Here is a 21,971-nt window from a genome sequence, read left to right on the forward strand (position 1 = left end):
AGTACCCACAAAGAACGCATCATGTTTTGCAGAGTGTTCTGCAGACGTGAATTCCTTGCTTCTTGCTTTTAGGAGTTTAATAGTACAAACGAGCATTCCAGGAAACCCGCACATGAGCAGATACTGATTTTGGAAAAAAAAAAAAAAAAAAAAAAAAAAGTATTTTGTGGGTTTGCATATATCCTGTTTCAAAATACGTTATGCAATATACCAAAAAGCCTGCACTTGTTGTTTGTTCTTATCCCACTGATGTTTCTTAATATGTGCTTTCAGTGGAGGAAGACACAGAGGAGAGCTCAAGATCTGGTAGAGAATCTGTGTCCACAGCAAGTGACCAGCCATCCCACTCATTGGAGAGACAGATGAATGGAAACCAAGATAAAGGTGACAGAAAAAAAGCTGGAAAGGAAAAGAAGAAAGATCGAGATAAAGAGAAGGATAAAATTAAGGCAAAGAAAGGAATGCTGAAAGGCTTAGGAGACATGTTCAGGTAAGGTGCTTTGCAATCAAATGTGAGAGTGAATTACAAAATGAAATTTCATCTTTTAGTTATTCATTTATATTGTGACTGTTTGCTGAGGCTGTATTTTACTATACAAATATATACATGATGTATATAGGCTGATCTCTCAATATTTGAGCCTACGAGTGGTGTCATGGAAGGGAAGCAGCTCAGAATAGAAGAGAAGGAGATGGCTGGCCAGCTAAAGCGGGCGCAAAGGAGAAAATGGTTTTAAGCGACTAACTGCTTGGTCTTGGAAAGAGTCTTTGGTGTGTCTAAGGAGTGCATATATCCTTTGACAGGTCAAACAATTTTGGGTTTTGTTTTTTTCTTAGACTGTGCTGTTTCTAATACTGTACCCAAAGCTTAAGTGTTACTAAATGAGTGGTTTTCTTTGCTTTACTATTAAGATTGATTGGTATCATAGAGGCATGATGTGAAAGAGATGAATCAGTTTTGAGATTGAAAAACAGTATGCCTCTCTCAAGGAAAACAGGATCTAAATAAGGTTGTGTGCTCCGAGAACCCACAGTCCGGAGAAGGGGTCAGTGAAATACCTGATTTTTACCAAGTGCTGAGGTTTTTTGAAAGGAGTCGTCTCTCCAGCAGACATAAGTGATCTGAAAGGAGCAGACTGCTGAGGGACACCCTGCTGTTCTGGGTAGATGCTGAAACATGACAAACACCTTTGATCACTTGTGGGAAGGGGTGAGGGAGCAAGAAAATCAGTCTTTCTTTTAGCTAGCTAGAGTAAATAAATACATTTCCAAGAAAAAAACAATATTAAGGCAGTGTTTGTTTTCTTTTGTATATGAAGTGATTCATTATTTAATTTTGAAGTGAGATACCAGTATTAGTTTAAAGATTTATTAACAGTGATTCTGATCTGAAAACTTGTAAGTGGAGCTGCAGTTACCTTTCATCCTGTAACCTTCTTTATCCTGGTACACATTAATTGAACCTATGTTGTAACAGCATAGGTTCTTCAGAGTTGTTCTGTGTCTGTGAATTGTATTACAAAATTAGCTAATAGAAAAACTAGTTAATTAAAAAATATTAGTTAGAAAATGTGTTTAGAAAACACAAAATGCTATCAGGTTGTTAGCACATGCCACAGAATACCAAGAGAGTCACAGGAGACAGTCGCACACTTGAGACAGGAGGAGAGCACTTCAGCCTGGTGCCCTGCGAGTCCCACGGGGAAGCCCTCGTATTCTGGGTGTTTGCCTGCCTAAACTCAAGCCCGGAGCTGAGAGTTGCACCCCACGCTGGGGTAGGGTGGAAGGTTAGAGATACGAAATGTTGACTGGTTTTCTTCTGCAGTCTTTGCCATTTTTCTACAGCAGGCAAAGTCAAGGCAAATTATACATGGTAAATTCTGTGGACTGTAAGTAACTAATTGGATACCATGAGTGCTGTCTTGTGAGTTCAGTCAGAAAGTGTTTACAGCGTCTAGAAAGCTTGGGCAGCTTCTTAGTCCTGTTTCCTCTTGCATAACATTCCCAGCACTCAGAGGACCTGTAAGATAGCTGCTTCATCTTGCAAGCTTTGGTACTCAGGCAAAGGGCTGACTTGCCGAGGGTTCCATCCAAAGAGAGGAGTCTTCATGTTCCAGAGAGCTGGCTTGGTGCAGGGCTCACTGGCTCCTCTCTGCCCTCCAGCCTTAGAGTCTGATGTCCGGTGTTCCAGCACGGCTTTGAAAGCTCTAGGTGGAACCGAGTGCAAAAGTGGAAATTAATACCATTTTTAATCAGACGCTCCCAGCTAAATAGGAAGTAACCTTGTCTGTATGCTCGATATAACACTTCTGAAATCTTTAATCTGGAAACAACAGTAATTTGACTGATAGGAAGATCTGATGATTGCTTTGTTTTTTGCTCTTCGTAACAGTCAACGTTTCCTTGAGTTATTTTTTTCCCTCACTACCATTTCTGAGTGAACTTTACTTTTCAGACTCCTCTTAATTAACGTGGGAGCAGTGCTATCCGGATGCAGTTGACTCCTCCTGGATCTGTAAATTAGCTTGCACCTTGTCAGCCCACCCAAGAGAGGTGCTCCTGGCAAGCAGGAAAATGCTGATTGAGGGAATTAAGCATTATGCCTCATTTCCACTCTGCGCTTGATTTGCTTTGTTGACAGGCTTCTCAATAATGTTTGAGAGATGGGCTTTATTATGGCTGCAAGATAAGCTACTACTTCTGCCTATAACGTGCTTTGGTTTCTGTACATCTGACATACATCACAGATATCAAGTAATCACTGAAAGAAGTTGTGCAATAGAAAATAATGATGACAGTAACATTTAAAATTGAACCCATGATCAAAGCATAATTGGATGTTTTGGTTCTGTGCAACACTGCGATTTCTTTGTAGTGCTTATTCTTTTTTCCCTTTTCACTTTTTTCTTCCTTTTCAGTGCTCTTATCTTAAAATAATCTTTCTTCATTAGGTTGTATGGGCAAGAACACTTGCAGGATGAAATTACTGTTAGCTGACACTTTATTCCAATGTCTGTGTTTAGCCAAGGGGATTTATATTGCCTATATGCAAACTGGCAGCTCATAAAGTGGAGTCTATGTGATGTATAGAAGTAAGTCTCCTTGCCTTCAGTTAAAATCTTGGGATTTGCTACTGGGCTCTTCATTAAACTGTGCTGTGAAATGGAAACTCCCACTAGAGAACCCTAGGTTACATTTATCCTTCAGCATCTAGTCATCATTTCCAAGAAATCCCTGCATGATTCAGATAGCAGGTTAAAATCATAAGTAAATCTTTTAAGTATTTCCATTGTTTTACTGCTTTTATCAGACATAGTAAAGAGGATTGATGTAACCATGAAGGAGAACTGTAAAACGCAGGTGCAGCCTGCGTGGCTCTGACATGCACGGCTCCCGTTATTTCCAGAGGACCTTTGCTGACACTGGGCTCTGGACAGTCTGAAAGTTCACCCTTCTCACTGTGAAATAAATCTGTCTGAGCATGTGTGTATTTCTTTTTTCAAATTGACATTTCAGGGCAGAACAGAATAATTTATTTAAATTTGTCATTTGGCTGAGAAGTCTCTTTCTCTTCACAGATGAATATAGGGCAGAAGTTAAGCTAGAAAAGTGTTGAACAAAAATATTGGTCTATTGGAGGAGACGCAGGTGCTGCAGAGCTTTGCTTACACCTGAATGTATTTGTTTTACCTGAATAGTTGCATCATTCTGGTCTGTCTTATCCCTTCAATAGGATTGTGTGCCATGTCCTGTGGCTGTAATCACATACCAAATGTGACGCTGTGCAGTTCCTTCTTCTCCATTGCTGGCATTTAGGGGGTGCCTGGATAGCCACTGCCAGCTGAGCAAACAGTTTTTGGGAAGCTGATATGAAGTTCTGCTAGCTTTTGTGTTTCACTACTAAGAAGGCTTGAGTGGATATGTGTTTTGCCATCAGAAGTTTATAAAAATCTGTATGCTTCTCCAAGGGCAGTCTAAAATACGTTTACTCATTTCTGAGTGTGATTTTGTTTATTTTTTAAGTAGAGATTTTGCTTCTTGATAAAAATCAACCTGGCAAAAACAATCAGTTGATAAATAAGCACTGTAGTGCTGCCTTAAGAAAGAGGCTTCATGGTTTCAAACAGTGCACCCATATTTAGTGCTGGTAGGGATACATTAACTTGATAGGCTTCTATGTTGTGCAATTCTTTGACATTCCTCCATTCCTCTCCTGGGAGAGAAAAATTGTATATGCTGCCTTCTTTTCTCCTCCTGTTGCCCCTGTCATGTACAGGGTATTTTCATTTACGATAGTGGGTGCCCTCAGAATGTAAGATAGGGAGATTTGAGATTGTTCTTATTTGCAGGTTTTGGGTGATGATGAAATGACACTCTTCTGTTGGTGCAGCTCATCGCTTAAGACCCCGGTACTTAATTCATGCTTATTCCTGGCATACAAGCTTGGATACGGTTTCTAGATGTGTGACTGGACTGAACTAATAGGTGATAAGCAAATTAAGTGATAGCTCCACATCTTTCCCCAGCTTCCTCAAGCCATATATAATTTTCCTTTGTGGTCGCCTCTGAACCATGGGTCTGTAAGACAGTGGCATCACTGCGATTATGCCACTTTTGGGGGGAATTTATCTTACTTGCAAGGAAGTAGACAGCCATGCCCTTACTGAGGAGTTTGTGTAGGAGAAATCTCATCGGAGAGTTTCATGATAGAAAAATCATGTCCAGCAAGTGATCAGTCTCAGGAAAGGATGTATCTGAGGAATAACATCTTTAGAAGAAACTGAACTACCAAGATGTTGAGAATAAGGAGGGGAAAAAAGCAGCTTTGGGTTTCCAAAGCAAGGGAGGGAGTAGGGAGGCCAAGCTATCTAGTCACGTCTTGCTGGAAATATTGGAAGGGCAGTCACTGCCTGATAATAAAAACCTGCTGAAATAAGTAATCATGGATATGACTGGATAAAAATGGATTTGCAAATACAAATGGTATGTTTGAGTTTACGTGGGGAACTGCCGAGGAGAACAAAAGATGGGGGATATACACATTGTGTCTTCATTTTGAATTTAAGCAAGAAAATATCTGCCTTGGTTTTCAAGGTGGCTTATGAAATGGTTGTAATGTAATTTGAAGCAACTGTGGATGAGTATGTTATATGAAAAAGGTAAATTTTCTACTGTAGGAATTAATAGCTCAGTCCCACATAAACATAACTTTTCAATGGGGAACATATGCACTGTGTATTGAAGTTCATGGAACAATACAGTATGCTTAAAATTAATCACATGCCTAGGTATTTTTACTACTGGATACTGTATATTTCAAGATCTGGCCTGTAATGTTGATGGAAATGTAAAACCATAACGTATGGTAACTGATCTTTAATTCCTCTCTTAACTGTTGTAGCACACAGGTGGGTAAATCAATGCACTGGATAGCCAATGCAAATGTAATATTCCCAGATTATCATTAAAATCTAATCCTAATTAGATTTAATTGCATTTAAAATGATTACTGGGAGCTTTGCAGTGTTTTATCTTCCAGTTCTGTGAGAGGAAATAGATAATTTAGTTTGCAACCTTTTTTAGCTTCCCCCCCCCCCCCGCCCCCAGCTGCTTCCAAGGTGCACTGGACATGTCCAGATTCATAAACATATTATTTCTAGCTTTGAATCACACGTTTCAACCACATTAGCCATCTGAGACCTCTGACTGGGCATTTGGGAGAATAACCTACATGGATTACTGCTGCTTTTTACATGACTTCCTTGTATTGCCTACTCTGATTTTCATTTGAGTTTTCTCATCGTAATGTCTGTGAGGAGATGAAAAGCAAATCACAAGGGTTATATCACTGATTTAGTAATTACCTTCTTTCTCTTTCATTTAATAACAACCTTCAGACTTTTAAGCAGGCACATGACAAAAAGGTATCTGAGTTGTGTAAAATACTGTTGAATTATACCCTAATCAACAGGACTGGCAAATACCTCGAACTCGACAAAATAAAATCTGTGGTCTGATTTTCATCATTCAGTAGCTTAAGAAGCAGCAATAATGGCATTTTCCTTGGAAGTGTAACTAATAGGACTTCATATTGGTGAATGACACTTACTGATATATGGACTTAATAGAAAACATGGGAACAAGCTCCAAAAGTTGGAATTTTTTTTTTTCTTTAGTGCTCAGCTCATGGCATAAACACTATAAATCTTGAGCCTTAGAACATAGAGGAGGAGGATATTGCTTAAACACCTGTCGGCTGTATCATTTCAAACTTGGAAGCTCATTGCTTGCGCACTGAATTGCGCCTGGGTTTGCTAATGCTCATCTGAGAACGTGGACGACAGCTTGCGGTGCTTGTGCTGAGACTTTCATCAGAAACACTGAGCTGGGTCGCTGCTCAGGTAAATGGAATCTGGGGCCATTTGTGCTCTGGTTTTTGCCTGCTACTACTATGAGCCAGCTGGTACAACTGTCATTAAGTCCTCATCTGCTTCCCCTCTTCTGCCACCAGCTAGAAAATGCGCGACCCACTGCAACCCTAGATGCAGGGTCTGCATGCGATACCTTTTCAAGCTTCAGAGGAGGAGCATAATCCTCACCCTGGCTGCAAGTTGGATACTGCTAATGGCACCTTCTTGCCCTGTGCTGCTCTGGGCTACTTTGTCCTCATCCGTTTTCAAAGTTTCAGCTGGCCACTGGGACGCACCGAATCAGAAAAGTGTTCTAAATGAAATCGGTCATGCAGCAAATTGTCATCTTTGATGCAGACAGTTACGCAGGACTCTTATAAACGTCTTTCAAAGCATTTTCATATTCTTCACTTCCTTCTTTCCAATTAAAAGTAAATAAGGGACTGAAAGAGATAAGCTTGATTGAAACAGCTTTTCTTTTTTGGAAAGGCAAGCCATGCTCCTTCCTTCCTCTCCGCACATTTTCGCCTTCCTGTTTTCTTCTGCTTGGTGGAATCAGTTGTTTTGAGGAAATGTGTATTTCATTGCCTGCAGCCCCAAACACACCGGTTTTTGACTAAGATGGCATTGGGGCGGGGGGCAGTGGAACGGCAAATCCGAGTTTCTAAACCAAACAACTTCACATAATCTGTCAGGGATTTAAGGAATGCGGCTTCATTAAGTGGTTAGTAAACTCTGTGACTTTTAAACGAAACACAGAAAGCGGTGGTATGCAATTGTGTGAGGGAGATTTGAAGTGAGAGATTAACATAATCGTATGTGGCTTTCTAGTTTGTCATTCTGACAGAAAGCAGGGCTTTGCTCTATGTGTTCTTAACACTGGATTTTCCCAGGGTAAATCTTGAACTTGTAAATCTGATGGGGATATATTGTATGTGGGTTTTTTTTTTTAATTTGAATAGAATCAGGGCTTTTGTTTCTAACATCCAGAAATAAGTGTCAGGATGACCTGTTACTAGGGACGAGTTCATAGTGGCTGCTAACGTGTTCTCCCAGTATTCTTCCCTTGCTTGTCAGCGAGTTTAAATAGAGAACCTTTGACACTTACAGCACCGTCTCTGCCTGCAAAGCAAGCGAGGGAGGCAGGCAGCGTGACAGCTGAGCCCGCCGCAATCCTGCCCGGCGTTCTGCGGCGCTTCTCTTCCAGGCCTGCCAGATGAATATAGAACGCAAGTGTCAAGGATGACACCTACTTTATAATCTCTGCAAAGCAAGCCTTTTCAGCGAAGAATTTGTTGACAGTTCAGAGATTCAAAGTTAATTTCAGTTTTAGCTCGTATAGAAATAGGATCTTTTCCTCCACCTGATGTGATAATTGAAGACTAACTAGGCAGCGTGCTAGTCCCTAACAAAGTATGGTAAATAAATACTGTCTTGAGATGTGAAGGATCTGTTAGATGAAAAGCTCTATTAATGACATTTGTTTCATTATCTGTTGGAAATATTCTTTGGAGATTTAATTTGCTACTGATAGCACCTGTACATTGGTATACATTGCGGATGCTGTAGATTATGTTTTTAAAGCAGAGTCTTTGAAAATCCTTTTTAAAAACAGGAATAGGAATGTTGTCTTCAATGAAAATTAACACAACTTAATATATTTTTATGGATGAAGATGACAGAGGCTATTAAGTCAGAGTTACTTGAGGTACTTAGGTTGGCAGCTGCAGGACCGCTGATCCTTTTCTAAAAGGCAAAGCTCCAACTTACTACCGTGTTTCACTTCTCGGGAGCAACGACCTGTGTTCGCAGTCCGTCGGCATGCTGATACCTCCTGTTAGGATTTCCGCATGTCCTGCTGTTGTGCAGAGAAATAGTCATTAAACACTTCAGTGAAAATGGCAAAATGGGTATAAGCCAGAATGATTTCTGGAATAGAATGTACCGGAATAGAAATAGTCTGTGAGCCCCTGCGTTTCCCTTAATGTAGGAAGAAAGTAGTGGGTATGAGGCATTCAGAGGGCTTATTTAGGCTTTTAAGCTGTTGTTTTAGGGACAAATAAGAGGAACAAAAGTTTTGTAGAACGAATAAGAGAGAAGGAAATATTAGAAACACAATGGCAACAGGATATGCAAGTAGTATTTCCCCCATTTGGAATCCATTGATGACTACTTCTGGAGGGAAAAAAAGAATTAGGAGGAACTGAAGAGATACTGAAAATACTACACACCTAGAGTGATTCAGGCAGGAAGGGATCTCTGCTTCATTCGACGCCTGCTCACAGCAGTCCAGCTTCAACGTTTCATCAGCTTGCTGAGTGTCACGCCCAGCTGAGTTTCAAATATGTCCAAGGATGGAGAGTCAGCAGCCTCTCTCAGCAGCCTGTTCCAGTGCTTAACCACTCTCCTGGTGAAAAGTATTCGTCCTCGGTAAGAGGAGATAGGAACAAGATACGCTGAATAATCACTGGTACAAAAAATCTGAATCAATCGACACGTACTTATCCTTCTCATGAAGGAAAAACCTGGATGTACAATAAGATTGTCATCCAGAAAGTTTAAATTTTAAAGGATTTTTGTGATACGTGATTACCCTCAGGGACTTACTGCCCCCACAGTTCCCTGAACACCAGGAATATAGGAAATAACACCGCTAAGCATGCATTTGTGACTGTGAGCCACCCATTGCTTGCTAAGTGTTAAGGAAGAATTTATCTGTAAACGGGTTATTTTTACTGTGCTCCCAAGCATCTTACTCTAAATTGTCTTGGACTGGCAACTATTAGGATACCAAGCTTGGTTGGGTGATATGATACCTAATAGTGTCTGATAAAATCCACTGAGCTAGAAAAGGTGATTATTTTCACGGTAACCGTATAGCAGTTCTTCCCAGGTCTGCCTTCCAGGCTTTTGGTGATCTGCAGCTCAAGGATTTCTTGAGACAATGCCTTTGTGCTCAAGTACAAAATAAAGTGTGTTTATATTCTGTTCTGGGCAATTTGTCCTGTTACTGATGATTTGGGGTATATTTACCTAATTCCAAAATACTAACAAACTTGGTAGTGTGTCATATAGAAAGATGTCTTTTAGAGATTGTGTAGAATGACTTTTGTATCAAGGAGCTGCTTTTACATTACAACTGCGAAGACCTGATTGCAATTGCAGTGCACTGCAGTCGATCTCACTCATTATGTCGGTATTTTATGGCACTCAGGTAAGCACGTTTGCAAAGTAGCAGTAAACCTTTTTGATGTGCAATAACATTTCAGTAGTTAATGTAGTGTTCCACTGCGTATTAACTTTTACTGCTTCTGTGCAAACTTAGAATAAACGGGAGTGCAAGAAAAGGCGGTAGATGTTTGTGAAGTAGAGACCCTGCTGGAATGCATTCACTTCATGAACTTGTTTTACAGTCTGTGTTTGGGCTAGCTGATGATGTGATTAACAGTAAATTTTGAAATGTTGCTTCTGCAGAAGATAAATACATAGTTTCTACAAATGTTAACACTTTTTTTCAGGACTTTTTTGATAGCAGTCTTGTAGCTTCTAGTCCTAAAAGGAAGAAGAACATAGTATTTCATGGAACTTTCATTGGCGGTCTTAACTATTTTCAACAAATATAATAGCATACTACCAATATGGCTGTTTTAAAGGGTTTGTATTATACATTGAAAGTGTGTTGGTAATGCTGTATTGGTAGAGAAATGCTCTGTTAGAAATAACTAGTTCAGTAGATAATTAACTTCCTAGACCTGGCTTTGTCAATGGAATCTGCAGAAAGGTAGTGTGTTGTTTGTGCTTGCAATACAGAAAGCTCTTGAGAGTTTGGCAAGTTGCTTAAGCTTTCAAGAGGAACTGTTTTCTCATTTTAAAAATGGAATAGTACCTTGTCCATGCTAGTGGCTCCAAGGGCTTTGATGTCCTGTGGTGTTTCCTGTGTTGTAGAAATACAAAATATTTGTATGCTAAAAACATACACTATCTACGCTGCTGTTGAGTTTAGTTTGAAGGTGGATGGATGGTGGATGGATGACTGAAAATGTATGTAGATTTCCTTTTTTCTGCTATGCTGTTATAGGTAGTACTTAGTAAGAAAATGTCTAATCAGAAACAAAGTTTATGGATTAGCTCTAAAAGTTCTGAAAAAGAGGATTTAATAACAAAAATTCATCTAGAATCTTAGCTGTATCAGCATTTTTGAGTACCACAATAATGGAAGTAGTATATTTTTGTACCGATTACAAGTGCTTCTAGCATATTCAACACCAGGTGTGCCAGCAGTATTTAGAATGCAAGCTGAATTGCTATTACACATTTCAACAGCAACATACCACAAATAAATCTCAAATATTTCACAATGTTATTGTAGATGCTATCTTTGTCTTTAACCTATAGTGCTAAAATCCTGGAAGTCAGAGCACAACATGCTGCCACAAGCAGGAGTTTCAGATGTAGTGTTACACTTAAAGTATCTCTTTTCTCTGATGTTGCTGAGCAGGTAATGATACCAACAGTACTATAATCTGTAACTGTTAGGAGTCCTGATATCATCTGTGGAGCTCCAAATACTTTGCTAATTCTGTTTGCCTTTTATAACTGCAACAGGAAGAAAACTGCTTGTGTAAGATAAATAAAATCTGAAGACTCAGTGTCATTTTCATCAGTACTTTTTTTTTAAGATTTATTTTAGGCTATATATTCAGAAGAAATATTAAGATGGCAGTTGTAATTGCTGTACACCCTGTGCAGCACCAAGCATGAGCAGAGCTGATATCATTTGGAGAAGAACATCTCAGGAGCCAGATATCTTTGATGTGAAGATTGGGTTTATTTTAAACATCATCTGTCTGGCTTTCCAAATAAGCGTAGGCTCAGTCACTCACTTTTTGTAGTGCCTGAGCGTGTACAGATGAGAAGAAAAATGTCAGTGTGTATGGGGTTGGTCTAGATCTGAGATATTCTGTGCTAGGAGCGTATTTGTATGGTGGCTGGAATGAAAAAAAAAAAAACCCCACCGCCCCACATCTCTCGCCTGTAATTAGTCCCATGCAAGTCCTGGTTTGTACACCTTTTCAATTGGAAATAAATCTCTGCTCCCAGCTTGGCCCTGAAATAATCAGCGGTGTAAATCACAATTGATATAGTTATTTCAGCTGCAGTTACCATGAAGGCAGCTCAAGCTCTGAGTGCTGGCAGCTGTAGGATGCCGGGTGCCTCCAGGGCTCCAGGTAGCTCTGGGCAAGCCCCTGCGCCAGCTGCTGCGGGGACTCGCTGCCAAACTGACTTCCCAGCGATGATCCACCTGAGTCTTGTTGCATCCGCTCCAGGGATGGTTTGTTCCAGTGGTGCTCCTGCAGTGCAAAATCTCAGTCTTCATTTTCAACCCAGAAGATACTGCATATGTAAACTAAATTTTCATGCCACAGGGCAGAATATCAGCTGATAGAATAGACAGAGGTACGTGAAGCCAGCATTGGCATGCTAATGTGTCCTAACCAGAGCCTTGGCTCAGGCTAGGTCCTGTGCCTTAGCCCTGTCTTTGTAGCAAACTTTCAAAATAGCGTACCAGTTATTTTTTGCCCTCTGTTTTTATGACAACGTAGATTCAGGGCTATTCGATGTAGCTTAATTTAGCTGTGCTCTAGAGCACCTTGTAAAAGGATCCTGTTGGCACCAGTTTTGGGTTTTTTTTAAATTAAAGTTAATTATTTATCCCCAAAGAGACTTGGGTGGCACTGTGGAACCCAGAATGGGACAGGAGACCCTAAAGTGTAACCTACAGCCACCAGCACTTGGGTGCTGCAGCTCAGCAAGGGGAGTTGCTGTTTGGTGTTGTAGGCGTCCTCTGAGAAGCAAATGGCAGCTGCACGCTCATCTGGGCTTTAGGGATACGTTGGCTAGACTTGTCCCACAGATCCTACAGTGTTGTCTGTTGTCCTCTGCTGGAAAACATCTGTGCCTTCCCTACCTGCCTTCCCTACCTCCTATACGTGTAAGTATGTGAACGAGGCTAAAGATACAGAAACATCACCTATTGCTTAATTTACCCTACAGAGGTTATTTTCTAGGAGATGTGTATCAACAAAGATTTTCAGTAATTGACAGAAAAAGTGCTGACTGACTTATTAACATTTCTAGGTAATGAGATCTGTAGGGAAGTTTTAATCTTTGGAAGGTTCCGGATGAACTGCCAGTAGTTTGATTAACTTTTTGGGTGTCTATGTTAACCTTTGCTGATTTTATACAGTGTAATTGCAAGGCTGCAAGGCCAAGTTGTTGGAATAACGTTACTGCAATTTCCTGGTCTAACTAGCCGGTGTATTACATTTGAGTCCTTGCTTCTCTGCCTGTTGCATGTGCTTAGCGAGCATCTTTAGTGATTTTCTTGTAGGTCACGTTTACATAAGGCATGCCATGCTCATAGATATGCAAGCGAGCGTTTCAGTTGTAAAGTGGAGTTATGAAGACTCTTCGTGTTACTGAGGGTTTTTTTTTTTTCATTTTCTGCCACAAAAGTGTTGAAGCAAATTTCCTTTGCAACTCTTCTTTTTTTCTTTTTTTCTTTTTGCCTTCTCTTGAGTGCCAGTCAAATGGGTGGGTTTTTATGTTTCATTAGCATTTCTTATAAGGTCTGCCTTTAGACCAGTACCCATTTTCTAAATTGTACTTCTGTAGGCTTGGAAAAAATCATGGTAACCAGATGCAGTATTTGTCTCTGGCCTGGCAAAGTGTTAGATTTAACAAAAGAAGCTAATAGAAATGTTCAAATTGACCCTTCTCATCATTTGGACTTCTTGGAGCTCAATCAATCTCTCATTATTATCAGAGTTATTCACACAGAGGCAGAAGCGCTACTATTTCTCATAATCAGCCCTTGAGCCAGACATAATTTGCAATTTTGAAGCATTGTATTTTGAAACAATAATGCATTAAAATGAACAGAGCAGGAATTAGAAGTATAGTTGTGGAGAAAACGCGTTGAAGAGTAGCCATGGTTTAAACACTCTCTCTGAGCACACTTAGTGGACACTGGTAATTAGAGGCATACAATGTAGTATTATTAATACCTAAATTGGTCCACAATTTTTAGACTAATCTATGGAATGTGACAAATGCAACAACAGAAGTGTGCCCATCTCGCTGCATGGTTGCAGGGCAGTAGTTGTCAGGTGAAGAGCGCTGGGGTAAGGTTTTGTGACCTGCTCAGTACCGTGTGAGCAAGAGATGGTCGGCTGGACTTGGCACCCAGCACACTGCAAAGGAGCATACCCCGACTCAGAAAAATTGCTTATGTTATAGAAGAATAACTACATTGTACTTTGGATAGTCAGGCACCTGTTAATAGTAGGCTGCTGCTGCTGCTTAGAATTTGGGAATTTTTTTTAATCCCTACGTATGGTATTATGTATTGCAAAACAAACATTGTATGTCTGCTTTTATGTATGTAGCCTGGGAAAGATGAGTTGACATACTGAAAGCATTCACTCAAACTTTTTCAGGAGCCTGCTCTTTATAAGTGAGACTTTATTTTTTTGCAATTTGTATTTACAGTTTTTCAATTACTGTTTAACATCTTACTGCCCTGTACTGAGCTACCTAACAGGGCAGTGCAGTCTTTCATGGGTAAATTCTGTCTGAGACAGGGGACAGGAGCATTTGTAGGTACATTAAATGACAGTAGTCAAAGGATATGTTGCCCACTGAGATTACATTATCTGTTAGAAGACTGAATTAGCTTGGCTGTGTCACATGTATGAGCTACTTTCTTCACTGGCAAATCGCACACGCATAGTGTATCAGATTTAATCTTGGGGCAAGTAACTTTGTGGTCAATAACTGCTCTCTTTTTTGAATACATGCACAACATTAAAGAGTTTTTGTCACACAAACAAACTTTAAAATGCTTAGACTGTTATGAAACTTCCATTAAAATATCATGTACTGCTTCTGTGGTTGTTCCCATCAGTGATGATTGCTAACATAGTTGTATCTAAGCAGAAGCTTTCTTTTTTGTTCCTGATTCCTTCAGGGATGCCGCAATCCACAGTTTAACAGGTTTTGGCTGACCACCGTGAAAATGAGTTATTTATGGTGACTTTTAGTATGCTGTGGTATTGCTTACTGAGTTGATTCGGCCATACAACAGAAGAATCTCTTGTCTGTTTGCTGACTTGCTGCTGATTTTCAAATATTATCATTGTAAAGTTATCCACACTTCCTTTGACCTTCTCAGCCTGTTTTTAAATTGCGGTAGTTTGGATTAGTTGTTAGATTTTTTCCCTTATTTCTTGTGATTTATTTATTTATTTATTTATTTATTTGAGCTGTCAATGGCCTCAGCTAGCTTTAGGCAATCATGAGAGGCAATGCAAGAGGATTATCTTCTGTTTAGAAATTTGCAAACAGATGGTCTCACCATAAAAGAAATCTGTTTTTTAAAAGTTCCACCATTTTATGCTGGAAGTAAATATTACAAATGCTCAAGTTGTGAAAAGAGAGCGACTTGGTGTGAATAATATTCTGCTTGTTGTGTCATGCCTTTCAGGAAATGTTATCAAAACTGTTTATGAAAATAATTGAATGAAACCTCATGACATGTCTCTCTGGTTTGGCATCATACCCATTTTCTATGAAGTTGGGATACTGACTCACAAAGACAGGCAGATTAAGCTTCAGTGGCTGGAAACGGTTACTGATCCCATATGTCGTTTCCACTTCTTCCCAGGAAGTTGTGGGAATCACTGGTGATGTTGCACACAAAGTGTTGCGATTTATGTGCTGTCCTCGCTGTTGTTCTTGAGTGGCCTTAGTTTGGTGAGATGAACTAGAATCCTCACCTGAACAGTGCTGAAAAATTGGTTTTAATATTTGGAAAGTGAAGCAGAGGATGGTGGGAGAAAATGTGTGAATACATCACAGAAAACCTTCACATGCTTTACAGTACTTACGCACAGGGTGGCAACTTCAGAGAGGGCTGAAAATTTGGAGTGGTAACCACTTTGGTTCTACTGGTTTAAATTTCTGTGTTCATGACTGAGCGTGTGAGTTCCTCTATTGCTAGAAGGCAAACTTTATTGTTCTGAAGAGGTACAAGTGTACTTCTCCAGAGGTATTCTCCATTTTCATGAGTTACTTGTGTTCTTTTGTAACGTTCCGTTCTTGGTTTGGGACAGCAGAGTTCTCCGGGAACCCTTCTGGCAGGGGTCTTCTGCTGAACATTGCACCAGAGGGACTGCTGCTTTATCAGTTTTAACGTAGGCAAGGAAACCTGTGGAAAATGAAAAGTTACGAATGCTCATTTTAACTATGTCCTCAAGCTCCTACATCAAGGTGCCTTGCTCCTTCAGTGCCTCTGTATCATCTCAGGACACTGCTGCTGCTGAGTCACTCCAGCAGTCATTCCACTCCTTCCTCACAAGCAGAATTTGATCTACTAATTTAATTAGATGTGATAACTGGCTATTTCTAGAAATACATTGCAAATATGTAAATGTTTGCACTTACAAGCATATTTTTGAAGATAGCACTTGCACAATTTCACTTTGAAAGGAAGGCTTGTAAACCCTCAAGTCATCACTAGCCAGGGTAATTTTTGTTTGTGTGCTATGTTGGATCCTTGTTTATGCTTATTAAATTTTATTTTGGGAACAGAGTGGTTTTGCATGTCACAATAATCTTTTGCAAAATAAATCTTATGATTTTGCTGATACGGCAGGGTGAAAAAGATTACACAAATCATTGCAAAATCCTTTGAGTAGTGTTAGATTGTGTGTGTGTGTGTGAATACTGTTTGCTACTGTGGGGAGAAGAGCATGCCTTGAAGACAGAAAGCACCGATAGAATAGCTCAAGACACTTACCATTTGTTAATTTTTAATGATGGTCTTTTCTCTATTAAGGAACATAATGCTACTGAACTTCTGTCCCAATCAATTTTTGTGTTTTTTCATTAATCAACTAATGCATGTTTCTTCTATCGCTCTTTATTCTAATGAAATATGTGGATGATTTGGCAGACGACAATGATCTCATCAGTAACGCATCAGAGTAAAATCCATTTAGCAGATTATACGTATATTATTTTTTTATATCAAGGATGCTGGTATATATTCTTTTAAACTGAAGCTATTTTGAGATAAGTTGTAAATGTGGAATTTCTGTAACTACCACTCATACATCCTCCTTTCTTCGTTTTTTTCTGTCTATATATTTATTTATGCAAAATCATTTACATGTTCTTTATATGTACATACAAATTTTATGTACATTTAACGTACTTTATATATATGGGATCATGTTGTAGCTTGAGCTTGTTCTTTAAGTGTCCTGCTACATTCTCTTCTCTGTTGAGTCTTGCACTGTTTAGTAGCTCTGATGCCTTGGCCCAAAGCCACTGAAGACACTTGCTCATCAGTGCCTCTCTGTCGAGTGCGGTAGGCTTTGGATTAGGCCACCTCCTAGTTGGTGAGAGTCATTCAAGCAAGTAAGCTGGAAAGCGAGCCAGCTAGGGACTGACAGAGAGGTTCGGGTATGCATTTTAGCTTGACTACATTATCCAGAGTTCATGGGATTTCCTATTTGAGGGTCAAGCTTTGGGCATATAGGTCTGTGTTCTTGTCTTTTTATTAATAATAATGTGACAAACTGGTATCACAGGGTCTGAGGATGGTCCTTTCCTCTGATGTGACTTGGCTGTTATAGTCTGGAGATCATACTTTAAAAAAATGGTCCTCTTACATTTTTTAATTTCGTGACTCACTGTGATTGCTATTGTTGGCCGAATTTGAGGATTAAGTCTGTGGATCTGTGAATATGACTGAGCATTTACACTTATCTTGAAACTTTCTCTAACCCTTAATGTAAAAGGAGAATTAAGAAGCTATAAATTAAGTAGAACCCTGGAGTATCTTGGCAATTAGACTGAACAAGATTTTAGCTGCTCTCTTCCATCAATTTCTCACGCTCTTGGATAGACAGGGTATTTTTAATTTACAACCTGCATTTCAATTAGTCATTGAAGTTTTTTCTTGAAGCTTTTGCTTATGCAGTTACAGAATAAAATTAAACTACTTTTTAGCTATCCTTTTTATAACAGGGTTTAGATGACAGAACTACTGAATAAACTAACTGTTACGTGAGGTAATGTTTCTGTATTTATAAACATTGTTACTATTTAAAGATATTATTCTATAACCGTACAGTATGTGTCCTCAAAGAAGTATTAAGCCGTATCTATGAAATAATATGTTCATGAACAGAAAGGTAATTTGTTTTATTATTCGGGGTTTGGAGGAAAATGTGCACTTTCCTTTCACTCCTTATTTTCCACCATGAGTAATAATATTCTGTGCTCTGCTTCTAAGAATTCATACGGGGGGAAGTGGTGGCCACAGGTCAGCGTTGTGCTGCTATGGCTGCAGGTGCTCCACAGTATCTGGTGTAACTCAAGCTTTAGCATCAGAACTTTTTTCATCATGAATATGTTAACTTGGTGAGGCAGTAGTGTATGCAATTTTGCTGCACATCATGTGGTAGCTTGTGTCTGTGGACTGATTTAGGTAGAGCTTTTATAGCTCACAGTCAAATTGTTGGCACTGAGCTTAGCAAATGACAGGAGCTTGGAATTAGATTCCCAGGATTGTCTGAACATCAATGTCACAGATGCTCCTTTTCTACACTGTTTTGTTTTTTAATTCCAACAGTAGTTCTTACCTTTGTTTTTTCAAACACTGTCCTCCTTTTCACTAATGCAAGGAGCATTGATGGTGCACAGATCCTGGGAGGTGGAGTTCTCCTGTCCGCTTCAGAAGGCAAGTTGTAATTGCATTTGCATTTGTAAGAACTGCAACAAGTATCCCAGCAGCCAGCCTCACAGCAATGAGAATGAGACCATCACAGGTTCAGACAAGTGCCTGAAAATCTCCAGGTGCTTCAGGCACTCGCTAACCAGCTGCGTGCAGCGGCGAACAGCTCCTGCGTCTGTGAAGTGAGCAGCGAGGGCTGGGATCAAATCACTTGGCAGTATCCTCAAGGCCATGTCCTTGCAGAAGTCTAGAGGCTCTCTGACGCAGGACAAATGGATGGTGATTGCTATTTTACCAGGGAGATATTGTTAACAATCGCGCTTTGGGAGTTTCCAGCCTTAGGTTGTTATCATTAAGTGAGCAGTCACTTCAGTGGAAGTGATTACGTGGGTGTGCCAGCACGTTCGATGTATGCATTATGGAAGAAACAGTGTTGGAAGCAGTAAGGTTCCAAAGTTGCCATGGGTCATGTATGGGACATACGTCCTAATTCCATCTTCCCTTCCTTTTGAGTACCTGAGCAGTAAAGAAGTAAGCTTCACAATGATGCAAATGCTGGTGGGTTGCAGGGAAGGTGTCACACACATTAATGTTCGTGGGGCAAGTCAGGGACTATACTGCTTGCACATTTAAGAAGGTGAAACTTTTACAAAGGTAAGCCAGATCTTTTCACTAGGCCGGCGCATTCAAATTGGGGTGTTTTAAATATCAGGAGTAATTCCGGGGACCTGACCCACGCTTTGCTTCTTTTGGCTCACACAACTACGCGAGGGCCACTGGAGCGCAGCGGGGAGGGCCTTACCGCTGGCTGTGAAGGCGTGCAGGGTGGCTGTGGGATGTGCATTTGGTGTTTTGAAAGGCTGCCGCATAGGTTGCTTGAATTTCACTGGTCTCAATACCCTTATTTTTACTTCTAAGTGTCCTGTTTTACTTAATATTCGTGAATCAGAGTAGAAAACCTCTACCTGAGGAAATTAGAAGGACTAGTGATTTTGAATAGCCTGACACCAGTATAGTTGAGGGAGTGTTAACAGCTCGCTTTAATGGTGTGCCTTCGCTGGATGTAGCTCTTCTGTAGTTAAACTTGGCTTGAATAGGAATGTTAAATAATTTATAAAAGTCTGTTATAAATTTGGTGGAGAGGACGCTGATTTGGGCTGTGGGTTTCATTATGACTATAAATTGTACTTCATGGAGCAAGTACTTTCAATAGAAATAAATAGCAAACACACTTATTGTTAGCAAGAGTAATCTTAATCAAACCTTTGAATGGTGTTTGGAGTGTGGAGTGTTGACTGCTCCTACAGAAATAAAAGGGCTCTGTGTGTGTGTGTGTGTGTACATATGTATCCCTATCGCAGTTCTTTTAAACACCTTCCTCAAGTGCTTGGTGGAGCCTGGAAAATGTTTTTCCTTTGTTTGTCTGTTACTTCTACTATTGTAAGCTGAAGCTTAACAGACTTGCGATCTCGGTGGAAAAGAGAAATCTTGAACTTGTAAATATTTTTGCACAGAGGTCTTGCTAAAAGTATGCAGACTTGCTCAGAGCCAGACTCGTTTAGGGTGGTGTGTTTCCAAACTGTTCTGCAGCTCCATGACTTACAAGTATCACGGAGATGCTATCTGTGCAGGGGATGCTGTTAAAAACGCAAAGCCACAATCAGGGAGGGGGGAGGACAGCGCTGATTATTCCGGGTTCGAGCGTAGGGACAGTGCAGTTAATGTTGCTGAACTTGTTACAGGCAGTGGTGATTATGACAGATATATCACTTCTGCGAGTGACAAAAGTCCAGAGAAGGCAACTTTGCAAGATCACCGTGGTTCATACTCTGCCAGGCTGTGTCCACTGCCGGGATGACCGCAGAGCTTGTCAGAGATGGGCACTGGGAAGTCTCCTGTCAGAGTGGGGACAGTATGGCCACCCTTTGAAATGCCTGGGAAAGGACCAGCGATGTCTTCTGGAGACTTTATCAGGACTGTCCCTGAGGGCAGAAGGAACGTTCATTCCCAGATGATCAGAAGAAAACCCTGAAAGAGAAGAAGCCACAGCTTGCTCACAAGTCAAAGCAAATGGAACCCTACTGCTGCTCCAAGTGCTGCCTGGGTGGCAAACCCACCTCTGCCTCGTGCTGCGCAGCACGAGCGTGGTGTGTTCTGGACTCAAACGGTTGAATCTGGAAACTCAAATCATCGTTTCTTGCTAGGTTTACGTTATATGTTAACATTAGCAGACTCTCCCCACAATCACGCAGCCTGACCAGCCATTTACTAGATTGCTTACAAGGATTATTAGAAATTTCCTGTGTACTTTATTTTTTTTAATAAGGTATTGATTTCAATATATTTGTGTTCATACTTGCAATGAATTGATTTATGGTGGTAGAAATTCTGTTTTGCTGCCAAAACTTGATGGGTACTAACTAATTCAATTTTATCTTTTCTTTTTTTTTTTTTTAATTTTTTTTAAACCACTAGTTCTTTTTCAAAAATAAACTGCCTACTCAAGAATTTGGTTCCTTTGCTTTGCCTGACATTTTGAATGGGTCAAGGAAGGGCAGGAGACAGAAGCAAATGTGGACAACCCAGAGATGCTGTGCTACAGTACCACATATGTTGTGTGTCTCCTCACAGCTCTGCGTGTTCTGTCAGTCAGATCCCTGCCACCCCCAGCACTCTCTGTGTATCAGGGTAAAATGGCTCAGTTCCACTGCTTTTCTGCCAAAACTCCTCTCTTGGCTAGAGGATTTAGGGCTATTTTAAATTAACCATGCTCTTTTGTCTGGTGTATGACATCCAGAACTTGATTTGAATCTCTTGTGTCGTCGATGTAAATGTTTTGTACAATGGTTTTGACTACTCTCTAATAAATAGGTGGATGTTTTAAAAGATACATGCTGGTGTTTCTAGTCACTGAATTTAAGTATGTCAGTTTTACATACACTATAAAAATCAGAGACACTAACTTTATGTAGAATTTTGTGTTTCTTAACCCTATAATGTCCTCTGCCTGTCCCTTTTCAGATGATTATTAATGAACAATTTTTGGTTTCATATGCTTGAATTACTTTGGAAATGAGCGATCTGGGAACTGTGGAGAACAGCCACACACTTTAAAGTTTGTGTACATGCTCCTACACTGTACTTTTGTGGTGTTGTGTTTTTAAACAGCTGCCCTAAGAGCCATAAACATGGTTACGCAGCATAATAATATGTCTTGATTGAGTGGCCAGAGATCAATATTTCTGCAGGGTCGCTGTGTGGTACGTCTTCAGCCCATACAATGGCTTTGTACTAGAATCAACAGGAACAAAAGGGAAGATATTATAAATGCCTGGTGGACTCTAAATACTTTAAACAGTTTACATTCATGGGTCAGAAGAAAGTTTTAAGAACTCTGTGTTTTATTTCACTGTTTGTGAGCATTCGGGGAGTCCTGTCCGCACCATTGCTGGACTTTGCACGTTCCAGTGCTTTCATTTCACTTTTGATGTGAACCGAGTGTGAAGTGCCACAAGTGTCAGTCTGCTCTCATCTGAGCATTTGATTAAAACAAAGTAAAATTCTTTCTGCTTTTGGTAGATAAATGTTCCCACATTTAAAAGGCATGTATTATAATAAGATACTGTTTAATAGGTATGTTATCCCTTCTGTTGTCCCTTCTGCCTTAAAGAGAAAATTGTCATCTAAAGTTTAGATATATGTAAGGGCTATATTTATGTGTGTGTTTAGTTCACTCTATACAGAAGTCATTCCTTTCA

The 21,971-nt window shown here is 40.1% G+C and overlaps 1 protein-coding gene across 8 annotated transcripts in view; it reads left to right on the plus strand.

Annotated features, from left to right (window-relative positions):
* Window positions 1-21,971, plus strand: part of PARD3 (par-3 family cell polarity regulator) — a 462,728-nt gene that overhangs the window by 317,940 nt on the left and 122,817 nt on the right. For all 8 annotated transcript variants that reach the window (XM_075704957.1, XM_075704960.1, XM_075704958.1 and 5 more), the window contains one exon: window positions 274-490. In XM_075704957.1, the coding sequence (XP_075561072.1) occupies window positions 274-490 (217 nt within the window). The remainder of the gene's footprint in view (window positions 1-273; window positions 491-21,971) is intronic.

Source organism: Pelecanus crispus, chromosome 2, assembly GCF_030463565.1.
Source record: "Pelecanus crispus isolate bPelCri1 chromosome 2, bPelCri1.pri, whole genome shotgun sequence".
Lineage (NCBI taxonomy): Eukaryota > Metazoa > Chordata > Aves > Pelecaniformes > Pelecanidae > Pelecanus > Pelecanus crispus.